Source organism: Labrus bergylta, chromosome 5, assembly GCF_963930695.1.
Source record: "Labrus bergylta chromosome 5, fLabBer1.1, whole genome shotgun sequence".
Taxonomy (NCBI): Eukaryota; Metazoa; Chordata; class Actinopteri; order Labriformes; family Labridae; genus Labrus; species Labrus bergylta.
The window spans coordinates 10,348,798-10,361,685 of NC_089199.1; the positions used below are offsets into that span (position 1 = coordinate 10,348,798).

Genomic DNA, 12,888 nt, shown 5'->3' on the forward strand with positions numbered 1-12,888 from the left:
GTAAAAGAGCTATTTTAGATTTATTCTGAAATGTGAAACATGTGTAATGTCGATGTGTATTATGACAGGAGAGAAAAATAAACTCCACAACAAAACCTCACATGTAAAGAGCACATCGCCTCTGTGTGAACTGCCTGGAAACTATGCAGTAAAGCGATGAAGAAGGAAATCACACATAGCACAGCAGTCTTCCAGCTGCAGACAATTACGTGAAGAAGATTATGGGTCTACATTTATAAGCTTTAGCTAATTATTTCATCTGCATGTGTTCTGCAGGATTTAGATGTCCCAGGAAAGTCGAAAAACGGCTGTTTGGAGCAGCTTGAGTACTTGCGGTGCTATCAAGATGAATTTTAATTTGTTGATGTTAATCCAATTGTTTTACAAATGTAGCAATTTAGAGTAGCTAGAATAAATCCAGAGGCTTTGGAAGGCGAGCATAAAAGCCCACACTGCTGGTTAGTTTGCTGAACATGCTGTTTCTGATTTAATTTCCAGTCAAATACAATTACATGTTCTGAGCAGTAGTAGGAGGAGGGGGGAGGTGGTAGACTGATGAATGTGAAAAACCACCTATGAGGAAACATTATTTCGATTCTTGCACATGTACAGAGGTAAAAGCTTCTGCACTGACCTGTGGGGAGAGGCCGTTGCCGACTGAGTTCATGTGGTTGCTGGAGGCCGAGGGGCTCATGAAGGTGTCGGAGTAGCTGGAGAAGCTGTGTCGGTTGGATGAGAGGCCGTAAGCGGCGCCGCTGTCAGCGCTCAGACCTCCCTGGTGCATGGAGGATGGAGGCAGGGGCTGGGGTCTGTGCAATGTGCTGCCCTCTGACACCACCAACAACATAAACAGAGCGAATCAAGGAGAAAAAAAACATGAAAAAATATCAGCAAGCATCCTTAACAGCTGCCTTCGAGCGCATTCCTCTAAAGGCCATAAGTCAAATATTATGTGTCCTTCATGAAAACTGTCTCTTTATACATTAAAAGAGCAGCAACACACTGAGAATGAGTGACGGCATGTTTTTACTTCACTGTGACAAAGATATGATTATAATGTAATGCTGTTTGTGTTTTATATGATGCACATGATTCATATATATTTTTAATGCTGTTTTAACTGCAAATAAATAAGGCTAATGGAATCTTTACCTAAATCAGATTTAAACTCAGGGTACAAAGATAATTGTACATTTCAGAGGGATATTTTTGTGAGTTTTTACCCTGGGATAATGTGGCGCCGGGGTAGCCTGAATCTTGTAGCTGGTATGTGGGTAAAGTTGGCATCCCTGTGGGCGGGAATCCTCCAGGAAGCAGGTGGTTGAAGGCTGCAAGCTGATTGGCTCCAGCTTGTTTGCGCCACCGAGCCCGCCTGTTGCTGAACCACACCTGAAAAGAGGAAATAATTGATTAAATCTTGGGTTAAAACTTCTTCTTTTGTCCCCTTCAACTTTTAAAAAATGCGTTGCTCAGCTGGCTCCTCCCACCTGTGATGAATGTGCCAGTTAGCATGAGTGATGTTACTGGTGTATTTGAGGGTCCCTGTGGGAGATGCCATAGAGGCTCAGTGGTCCGTCCCTGTTGTTCTTAAGTGTCCGAAGCTGTGATCTGTGTAAACAAGCTGCCCTAAGCCCCCTTCAGAGGGAAAAGTCACTTAAAGGTCAGATCTGAGCCCATAACCTCCGCATCATACATCTCAAATGTTTGTGGTGCTTTTAGAGAGGTGCAGAGACACGTTAGCTGCGAAACTGGCACTGTTCTGTTTAATGTGGTTGGTTTATTTTAAGATTTAAAAGTCAGCTTGAAGAGAAAGAAAAAGAGTGTTTTGGCTTGTCCAAGACTGCAAAATGCTCTCAAAATGAGCAGCACAAGATTCCCTGAATGAGAAGGAGAAGGAAAAATAGGACTCTATTGAAGAGCAAAGATTTACACATTTTAAAAAGGCTTCTTCTTCAACAAAACATGAATATAATCAGACCCCCTTTTGAAAAGAGCCAGCAACCTGTTCCATTTAACCCGAGACAAGGCCCGGCTTCACTGTGTGCTGAGGGTTGAAGGACATTGATCTATGCCTCGCACTGGCAATTCATCAGAGTTTAATACACTGTCAGCGCAGTTCATCTACTGTTGTGTTTCAAACGGCCTGGGCCATTGTGGGAGCACATGAAAGAGGGGGACAAAAGCCCCTCCATACGCCACAGAGAACAGTGCGCACAAAGAGGGGGCGTCCCTTTTAAACAGGTCTTAAAGAGGGGACACTTTCAAGGGGACTTACACAGCGACATACTCTCCACTCTTTGGGTTCTGCCTCTTTTTGTACAGGCAAACATACATATAAACTCGTATAGTCCTACAAGGGATCTGGAGCCGAGGAGATCTTAATTTGAAGGTGGTTCTTTTCAACACTGTCACTTTATGTGTACGACCAGGTGTTTTTTTTTTTCTTCTCATAAAGCTCAGTTTAGTCTTGAATTTCCCCTAAAAAGGTAATGGGATGCAACAGGCGTTGACTGTGTCGGGCTGGAAAACCAACAGGAAATCTTTATCTGAAGCCTGATCGCCTCTAAAGACCCCATTTAAATCCCTCAATCAGTGATTCCAAAACAAATGTGGAGAGTGGCTCCAGAGAAGTTTCTGCTATTAGGATGTAGTGGAGCGTGTTCTGAGGTCTGAACTAAGCTCCAACTGGGCCAGACAAACAGCTGCCCGGACCAGAGGAGGGGGGCACATCCCCTTTTCTTCCACACACTCCCCGTCACCCTGCCCCGCAGTGCCACTTCACCTCCGACCTCATCCACTCACCCCAGCCCTCTTTTATGTTCACTTTGACTTCCTTCCCCCTGTTTGTCATCCAGGCTGAGAAGGAGGTGTTCAATCACACCAGACACAAAACACTTAAACGTCAAAGTGCGTTTCTTTCTTTTTCCATTTTCTTTTTTTTTCTTCCAGTGGTATGGTTTCACTTCCTTTTCACACAAACTTCCAATTCTAAATTTTACATTTTTCCTTCCCGTTTACAAAAAGATCTTCAGTAATAACATTTTGCAACTTTGCAGATACATTTATTTACAACATTTCCTTGTCAAATGGATATAGAAATGTAATCCAGCATGCTTTATTTTCTCTTTAAATGTATCTGTTGTCAGTTTGAGTACAGGCATTAATTCTGCTCGCAAACCTTACATTAAGGAAGGCATTGCAGGCTGTTTCCTAATTCTTTGGAATTTCAAGTATTCACAGGCCCCGAACAAGCCTGCGTCAATATCAGTATACTAGACTTCAGTTCTATTGAGTTTGTGCACAAAGCTTGGTTCACTGTGTTCACTTTAATGTATGGCACAAGAGAAGAGTATGCAACACTGACTGGCTGAGCGAGTGGCTTTCTCCCAACATGGTCAGATTCAGAGCACAGACTGGAATAAACATGTGCACAAGTAGCACACATGCATACATTACAAGCACACTCTTATATGTACACACTTTCACTGTCACACAGACGCACACACAACCCCAGGCTGAGGATTTGGGGCTGCGCTCTGGAACCTGATCACAAAGTCACCTTGGACCACAGCTTCTCCTCTGCTCTCCCCAATCCCGTTTAATTCTCTGCAGTACAGAGAGCTGCAGCAGCGCTCCTCCGTGTCTCCTCTAGCTACCTACAAGTGAGCTGCAGAGAACATGTGGCTCATAAATTCATGTGACTAAAAGGTTTCTCTGGAATCAAGTGCACTGGATGTTTCTTCTGCTCTGCATCTCTGAAGAGAATGTTTTTGGGAGGCATGGAGGATAAAAGAGCGGTAGCCCATCTTATAGAAGTCAGGTTTAGCTAATCTTGTGCAACAAAACAAGAAGTCTTGGGGGAAGTTGGTGGAAAGTCAAGGTTGTTGTAGAGCAAAAGTAGAGGGTGAAAGCACATAACAAACTATGCTATGAGCAGCAGCATGGAGTCACAGTCTACTCCTTGAAGTTGGGGTTTTGTTGTCTTAAATCTCTTTTCACTCTCAGCCAACAAAATAAATTCCTAATGATCAAGCAGCTTTTTTTTGCGTTTTCTTATCGCTGATCAGCTATATAAACGTGTCACTTCTCTGCAGTAAAAAAAAAAAAAAACACTTTCTGTTGTTTCTCTTAAATAGGATCGTTCACATTTCTAAATTCCCCCCCTGTTCAGACAATCCTCCATGAATTATTTTGTCAAAGACGAGCGAGCAGTGAATATGTGACGCCTTTCAGGAGCCAATTTGCAACATTCGGTAGATGAATACCAAGAGGCGAGATAATGACAAAACAAAATGTGCTGCTGCTGCTGCTGCTGCTGACTTCATATCCACAAGAAACACACAGAGGGGTGATGCAACCAGCCTCAACCTACAAATCCTCTTCTGTCTCATACCACGCAATGCACCCCCCCCCCCCCCCCCACCTCCCCGCCCTCCTCCTCTTCTTCCCCTCTTCTTCTTCCCCCCCTCTCTCTTTCTCTCTCTCTCTCTCTCTGCTTCCCTCCCTGCTTGCCTTCCAGACTGGCACTATGCTAATTAAAGTTGCTAGGAGTGTGAATTTGAGAGGAGAGTGGGATTAGCTCGATAAGTATCAGGAGTACAGAAGCACTGTACCAAAGTCATTTAAATTCTAATAATAAGAAAACTGTTAGAACATCCACAGTGATGCATTGCAACAATTTCTCCCCTACAATCTACACAAATCCTATTTATGCCTTTATGAGACGTAAACCCAGACTGGCGGGAATACAGCTGCCTGTTGGGTTTTGGTTGTCTCCACTCGACTCCATTGTGATTTTCGTCTCTTGCCTCTGGTACTCGACTGATATTATAATAATCAAGAAGCTGTGTTACCTCTTGGTACCTCCCCTATAGGATTATATTTCCACTTTCTATGTTGAAAACTTGTCTAAACGGCACTAGCAGGAGTGTGAATGTGCCTGTACAGTGAGAAAAAAAACCCTATGAAAACATGTCTCCATAGGTCTTTGGCTGTGTTGATTCCATGCTTCAACAGGCCAGCACAAGCCTCAGATAAAGATAGAAACTTTTTACCAAATTGATTTGCACGCTTCGTAAAAAAAGCAATGCTTATACCTTATTAGATTCCAGTCGGTAAAATAGCGGCATGCAGGATGTTTATTGGTAATGAAAGGGGATCTATGTGACAGAGTGGGTAAAGTGGGCTGGAGGCGGCGTGCTGCGATGATGAGCCTCAGTAGAGAGACTCAGGAGAAACTCTTAAAAACTTCAGTCTGATGGAAGGTGAAAATGTATTTGCCTCATCTTTGTGTGCTGACTTAAAGCGGCCTGAAGCTCCTTCTTTTGTGGAGTTCCAATATGTTTTTGGTTTTTTTTACTTCACAAAACTTATACCTGAGTTTTTGTATGAGTGAGCACTGATTAGATACCACCTCCAGACTTAAATAATTGAGCTGTATACTACTAACCCTGAATGCATGCTCTTTGATTGCTATGAATTTAGTTATATCGGCTTAGTTAAGGAATGACTCTCTTTTTTTATCTAGTTTGACGATCAGTCATAACTCGAACCCTGAGATATTCTGCATTTTTGTCAGTACCACAGACTTTTTCTGATGCTAGTATTGTATTCGAACAACTCTACCTCCTTCCGTCTTTCCACATTGTCAACAAGAACTCAAACGATGCTTTCCTCTCTAACAGCTCATGGAGTGACTTTTCTGCCTTCTCCAGTTAAAACTGGGGGGTTATCAGATGAAAAGTGACAGTACAAACTGGAGGTGGACTTGGCAGCATCCCCTCCCACCGAGACAGCCTGGAACTAATTGCTGAGAGATACGGATCATATCCTACAATTTGTCAGTCGGGGTGATAAAACCATCGCGGGGCTGGCTGTGGTGGTTGAAGGAGCGCTGGTAGCTCGCTCTGCTGATAAAGATGGATGGTGAAGGGGTCTTGAAATGGCAGGCGAAGGCAAACACAAGGGAGTTGGCCGTGTTTATGAGTTTAGGTTGTGAGTCAGTGCTAAGCCAAACACTCACGGTTTAATTTACAGCAGGGCTTTGGTGCTGCGTGTTTTGCACCAGTTTACCTCTGCACTGCGCTCCACATTATCACCGCGTTTAATGACAAACGCACAGCAGTGAACCATGACCGTGGCCACTCATTCGAAGATAAAATATGAGTCTTTAGGAGCAGCAATACCCTTTGCACGTAGTTTCTTTCTCAGCTCCAAACAGCAGTGAGTCTGTGAGCGACATCTGGAAGATGCGTCACTGCAGCTGTGCAGAAGAAGCTCTGCTCTCAGGCCAAAGGGTCTCCTTTTCTGCTGCCCTGTGATCGGCCTTTTAAGCACCTATATGTGAACACCCAGCTGCTGGACATTTAGAGACAGACAGCAGCCACAGTTCAACTAACTTCTAACAGATTTAATCCATCTTAATTGTCTGGTTCTTCAAAAGGGGTGAAATGTTGCTGAAGTTATTCAGAGTCTGTTAAAGGACAGTGATTCCTTTGAAATGCTTTTATGCCAACATTCATCTCATTACAAAGTCATATGTATGGACTCATTTCTTTCTTCAAACATGCTCACCAACGTGCAGCGCATCTTTTACCATTATTTATTTTGGCTACCAGAGCCTCTTTCTTAACGTTCTGAGAAAATTAAGTTTGAGTTGACCTTTGGAGTCCTTCAAAGCCTCTAAAAATTAGATTAAGAGGAAAACAGCATTAACAAATTATAGCCATGACTAAAATTCCTCAGGTTTTCACATGACATCATTTAAGTCCACGATCTAACTGCAGAGACACAGCAGTCACTCTGTTTCTCTTTCATGTTATTTTCTTCAGTATCCTTTAAATACACAGGAACTTATAAAACCTGAGGAACTGCAGTCGTGCATGATGACTTTTAAATTCACTCAATTTACACATTTGAACAATTCATTCATTATGAGCTTTAAGGTGAAAGCAGAAATTCAGTTTGTGTAGTCATATTGCTTGATTTCTCCTCATTCCAATGTTTGGAACATTAGCGTCAAAATCTTCACAAAACTTTTATGTTTTTACATTTTCTGTTAATTCACCCCTCATCCACATTCATCTCATAAATTCTCAAGTGCAGTATCTAACATATTGTCTTATCATATCCATGACATAAACGTCTCCTCCCTTGAGTGAGGCATTACACATGCAGACATGTGGGACATCCCTGCATGTTGGGGGGTTTGAAGATGGACAAAGACATGTGTGGAATTAGTTCTGTTTGCAGTGTGATGAGCAGTTAGCATGCAGTGAGGAGGTTTGTGGGGTTCAGTGGGAGTGTAAACCACTGTGGTAAGAGGAGAGGGGTGCCCCAGACCCCTCCCTCCCCCCCTTTTTTTTTTTTTTTACTAGCGCCTGATTGATTAATGTTGTTGTCGGGGCAGAGGGTCCCCGGAGAGGATGAGGAGCCCTGTGTGATATGTGGAGGGTTTTACAAGCAGCGGCGAGCTTGAAAGTGATGGGAAGAGATCCTGGCCAAAGGCCGAAATGAGAAATCCATCAGGAATGCATTCCCTCTCTCCCTATCTCCCTCTCTCCGTCTTTGGAAGAACAGCTGCTGCTATAACTCTACTGTACATATCTGCCTTCAATCTGACATGCAACACCCACAGCACCCACACTGTCATGCAGTTTCCTCAGACTGAGGTGTGAACATGAGGAGTTTCTCTGTCAGGCATCCTGGACACTGAGGTTCATGGTGAGCAGCAAATTTCCCAACAAGCACAGAGCCAAGCTCATCAGATCAGACAATCAAAAGTGCAATGTTATGACATTTTTAACTGGAACACCTTTAGAACTGGGTGAAGAGTGAGAGTCTTTTGTTGTTTTTATGGGAATAAAGGTATTTACTGAACAGGCTGCACAAAACACTGAGGCCTGCACAAGATGAAACATAGCTCTGCATTTTTCTTTCTTTTTACATGTGGACTTTTTAATTAGTCATTTTCTGCTAGGCTACTGTTAAAGCAAATATATACAATATGTATAGGCTACGTATTATAATTTAAAAACATATGTATGATTTAGCTATTGATATGCAGATACAATACTATGTATAACTTACTAAGTGAACGTTCACAAATCTTTTTATGTTAAACTGCTAATTCAACGGGATGCATTTGGGGTTGTACGCGATGGCACAACCTAAAAATGTCCTATATTTTTAATTGAGGAGAGGATATTAAATTGAACTATTTACAGTACATTAGGCCGATATCAGCTTTGATTGATTGGCAGGGAAACTTCTGTCTCAGATCAGTTTAAACCAACAGCCTTCAGGTTAAAAATCCCAAATGAGGGGATTTAAACTCCAGGTTATGACACTATAAACTGTCCAGGGGTCTTGAATACTTCTGTAAGACGGTGTAGTTTGAGGTTTGTAATGGGAATTGTTTGCCACCATCCCAAAACAAAGACAGGTATTTCAGATGCTTATGGCATCTTTCCGGAAAAAATGGATGATCAAACGCACATTGCTAAGACTAAAAGTATAGATTAAAAGTAAGACATTGTTTTTTTCCTGGGCATTGTTCCTGAATATAGATTATGGTGTTTTTGAGTACAATTTTCTCTGTTTGTGATAGCCTGGAAGCAGAAATCTCTTCGAAGGATTACCCTTGTTACACAAAACTCAAACTTTCTGCAAGGCTTGGTACCACAATGTGTGTCTGTCTTTGTATTTTTGGTGATCTGTCATGTTTTCTACACTTCCCAATGTTTTCTCTCATAGTGACGTAGTATGTCTAACCTGCACTCTGGCCTCTGTGAGTTTGGTCCTCTGAGCAAGCTCCTCTCGGGTGTAGATGTCGGGGTAATGTGTCCTCTCAAAGGCCTTCTCCAACTCCTCCAGCTGCTCGGCTGTGAAGGTAGTGCGGCTGCGTCTTTGCTTCCTCTTCAGGGGCAGGTCAGGCTCCGAGTCCACATCTGAACCTTCGTCTGTGCGGTTACCTGAGGTGAGAGGAAAAAGACAGAAGGCCATCTGTGTGATCATGGAATTAAAACAAGAATACGAGTTCTTTTGAGTGATTTCATAGGAGGGTTTTATTTGTTGTTGTTAAAATACAACATAAAACGCTGGCTGGAAGTGTAAGAGAAGTAGCTCTAACAGCATTATCTGCATTTCTGAGGCTCTTTTGTTGCTCAAAGAGAGCGAGACTGGCAACACAGAGGATTCAAATGACAGCATCTCCTTTCAGAACATACAACTGGGAGAATATTATCTTAATCTGTGGATATTTATTTAATATAGAAGAGGCCTTGATACACAATCCTGCCTGTGTGAGGGGCCCCAGAGGCTGTGGAGGCAGAGGGCTGAGGGGGAGCGGGGGCGTCGGTGGGTAGAGGGGTTAATCTGCACAGGCCACCTTGCTGCTCCTCACCCTGCTTTTCTCTCTCATTGGCCCAGGGCACACTGCTCGTACACAGCACCGCCAGAGTGTACAAAATAGAACACAATATCGCAGCGAAACCATTCAGTCCCGTGTGTTTCCATCTGCTGTCATTAAATGAATTAGAACATATTTTACATTACTTTTAAGCATTCAACTAAGATGAATTTTCGCTCGAGGAACACAGATACAGCACAAAGCTGCACAATCCAGGCCGACAGGGAAATTTTTGACAGCAAATACGCATTACCAGTGCACATTACCATTATAACTGAATTTAGAAAATTGCATCATTTTCACCTCCTCTGCACGTCTATTCAAACTACATGGCCCTTTTCATTCCGTGTCATAAAATTCATATTCTCATAATTTCCCTCATTGAGACATTGACAAGGCGGCATGATGTGCCAGTGTTGCTCCAGGCCTTGTTGGATTGCATCATGCTCAGTCCAGAAAAGTGTGGGTAGAGGGAAAATAAAGGGAGATATTGAAGAAGAAGAGGGTGCATGAAGAGATTTCTGCTTCTGACAGAGGCCTTTTTGCTATTCATCTCCAAAGAAAAAAACTATGGCGCTCACCTGAATGTCTCGCCTGGGTGAGTTACAGTGTCTAATTCTTTGTTTTTTTTACGGCTCCGATCTCTGTTTATAGCTCCACTCCAGTCACATCTTTCAATATAAGTGGACAAAAGGATACTCAAAGCTAGCCTCCAAATAACAACTGTGAGAACAAAAGAGCAACAGAGCTGGCGGAGTCTCAAGGCCAGCTCCAGAGTTTAATTAAACAAGGAATTATGGGATTATATGGAGACTATCATTACAGGCCACTCCAGCAGTCTTCTACGAACATTTTTTTTGTCCCCCCTGAGCTTGTGCTCGATGATTCTCTGCGGATTACACGTGGCCGCAGGACATGAGGCCGCATTCATTAAATCAATTCTTCAGTCTTATCCTTTTTAATAAAGATTGATTCTTGAAGCGCAGACTCACTCGGCTGCAGAAACACCCTTGAACATACAAAGTTGGATATGTACATACGCCACATATCCCTTTGTTGGTTTTCATGAGGATGCGTAGATCCATTTGCCCGCTAACTCACCGTGACGACACTTGAGACCGGTCCAGATCACTTTCCAAAGTCACCCCTGTGTCCTACGGGGAGACGAGGGGGCCACGGTCGAGAAATACATACTCAAGGGGCTCTGAGAAAGACACTTATACTTCCTCCTCTTTGTTTCACAGTCTTTGGGTTGCAAGTAAACCTCCCTAGCAATCTGTGTCACATTTAGCATGCTATCAGGCTAATGACTGATAAACCACAGCAGACAATAGCTTGTACCGCTTCCCTCCTTTAAGCCCCACAGAGGCAACACATCTGCTCTTGTACATGAACCACAAGCACAAGGTCAACAACCCTTCCTGTAATGAGTGAAGCAAAATGGGAAATGGCACACGCTGTGCGAGGCCAACTGGGACTGCGGATTGGACGTAAAACTCATCTATATGCTGACAACATTCGGCGAGTAGGAAATATATTGAAACACATGGCTGCTCTCCTTGTTGATGCAGGAAAGAGCCTGACGCTGATGTCTGGTTAGCATAAATACTTTTACAAAAAAAAGATTTTAGCCTGAAAACAACCATTTTTCCGGTCTGTTTTCTGGACAAAAAACTCTTTCACATCTTCATTTCATGTCTCTTTCCTCCCGACACACGTGTGCAAATGTTAACAATCTGAGACATAATAACACCCAATGAAAACAAAATCCCTGCAGGGCTGCTGAGGTCAATTCCTTAATGGTCCGCTAGTCACAAAAAGGTACGTTCTGATTAGACCTTTGAATAATACGACCGCAGTAATTCCTTTCACAGGTTCAGGGGGATATTGATAAAGCACTCATGCCTTGTCTCATTACTTATTGTCCAATTACAATGTAATTATGTGCCATCCAGTGGGCACGCTTACTGTGTGTACTCCCCTCCAGGGGCCCTCTAAGGTCTCTGCCTCATATTGATTTAAAATATGCCCAGTAGAAATAGGAATTAATCAGGTTTACACATTGCTTTATCTGAGTAAGTGCTTCATTAAGGTTGGAAATAACACTGGTATGGTTTGAATAAAAGCTTTAACCTGAAATGTAATGAATGGCAGGACTTATTAGAGACTGTTAAGAGGTTCAAATTGTTGAAGGAGATTGTATTGAAGGAACTCAACAACTAACAGACAAAACAGCTGTTCTACATGTAATTTATAAAACCTGAACAAAGGTGATCACTTTCAGAGGTCAAAACAGATCCTAATGCTTTTTATGTTATTTTAGAGAAGGTAAGGATTGAGCAAGTCAAGAAGACAGTTGTGTGGTTAAAGATTTATGTTAGTGTAAAATATGACAAAGCATTGACAGCATAGCCCAATTTTCATGAGATAGGCCTATAACTTTTATCATAGTGATCCACAGACATAAGACTATGTGAGGCGGCCATATTTGGTTGGTTTTCAGGCATTTCTGTATTATTCTATATTAAATATATCAAAGTTTCAAGAAATATCTGAGATTCCTGGTATTTTTAAGACTTGTATAATGACATGCGTGGTAGTCAATCTGTACCAAAAGGTCAGAGTTTTTCCAAATTTATAGAAAATATTTTTATACTGTCGTCCACTGTTTTGTAGCTGGTGTAGAGATCCGTCATCATTTTATGCTAACAGGAGATGACACATTTCAGGTGCTGAGTGACCACCTGATAACTTCTTCAGGTTTTGGTTTTCTGCTTTGAATTAATACAGATTTTCAGTTTGTGTTTTTTAAATGTATCCAGGAATGCTGCATTGAAACTCACTTTTTGTTCCCAATTATGAGAAGCTCATTTGTGGCCTGTGCGCAATGCATTGTGGGAGAATAGTCTGCATCAGCACACTAAGAAGTAAGGTTTTGATTGGGAAAGTGAAAATGGTTGTATTAAATTTTTTACAAAAACTGACTAACTTTAGGTCAATCCAGTTTTAATAAGTGTTGGTAATTCAACACTCCAAATAATCCCTAAAGAGGCAAAGATGGCTGAATTTGTTTCACCCTGGTGTGACTCTGTTTTAAGGAAGCTTTGACTGAGCAGACCTTTTAGATAAAACAGAGTTGGGGCTCTTGAAGGACTTGTGCAGCGAGTTAATAGTTTGAAGGTCACACTGAGGTTTAAAGGAGGTTCTCTCCTCTGAAGCTCCTCTGCTGACCTCTCAGACTGCAGACAGATGTGATCGTCATTACCAGTCCTGAAAACCTCTCCTACACCCATCTCAAGCCTTTCCCCACCTACTCATCCAACCTCTCTCCTTCTCGGACTTCCCTGGTCGTCCACCTTAACCGCCCCCCCCCCCCCCCCCCCCCCCCCCCAGACGCTGAGGTAATGCTGATTAAACAGACAGCTGTCCACCTATTACCACCAATTAACCAAGTGATCTGTGAGGTTACACATTAATGA

General features: G+C 42.6%; 1 protein-coding gene across 3 annotated transcripts in view; it reads right to left on the minus strand.

Annotated features, from left to right (window-relative positions):
- The window catches only part of pax7a (paired box 7a), a 46,132-nt gene that overhangs the window by 15,677 nt on the left and 17,567 nt on the right, over nucleotides 1-12,888 (minus strand). For all 3 annotated transcript variants that reach the window (XM_020629012.3, XM_065954719.1, XM_020629011.3), the window contains 3 exons: nucleotides 8,773-8,972; nucleotides 1,224-1,389; nucleotides 635-828 (listed from right to left, as the gene is read on the minus strand). In XM_020629012.3, coding sequence (XP_020484668.1) covers nucleotides 635-828; nucleotides 1,224-1,389; nucleotides 8,773-8,972 — 560 coding nt within the window. The remainder of the gene's footprint in view (nucleotides 1-634; nucleotides 829-1,223; nucleotides 1,390-8,772; nucleotides 8,973-12,888) is intronic.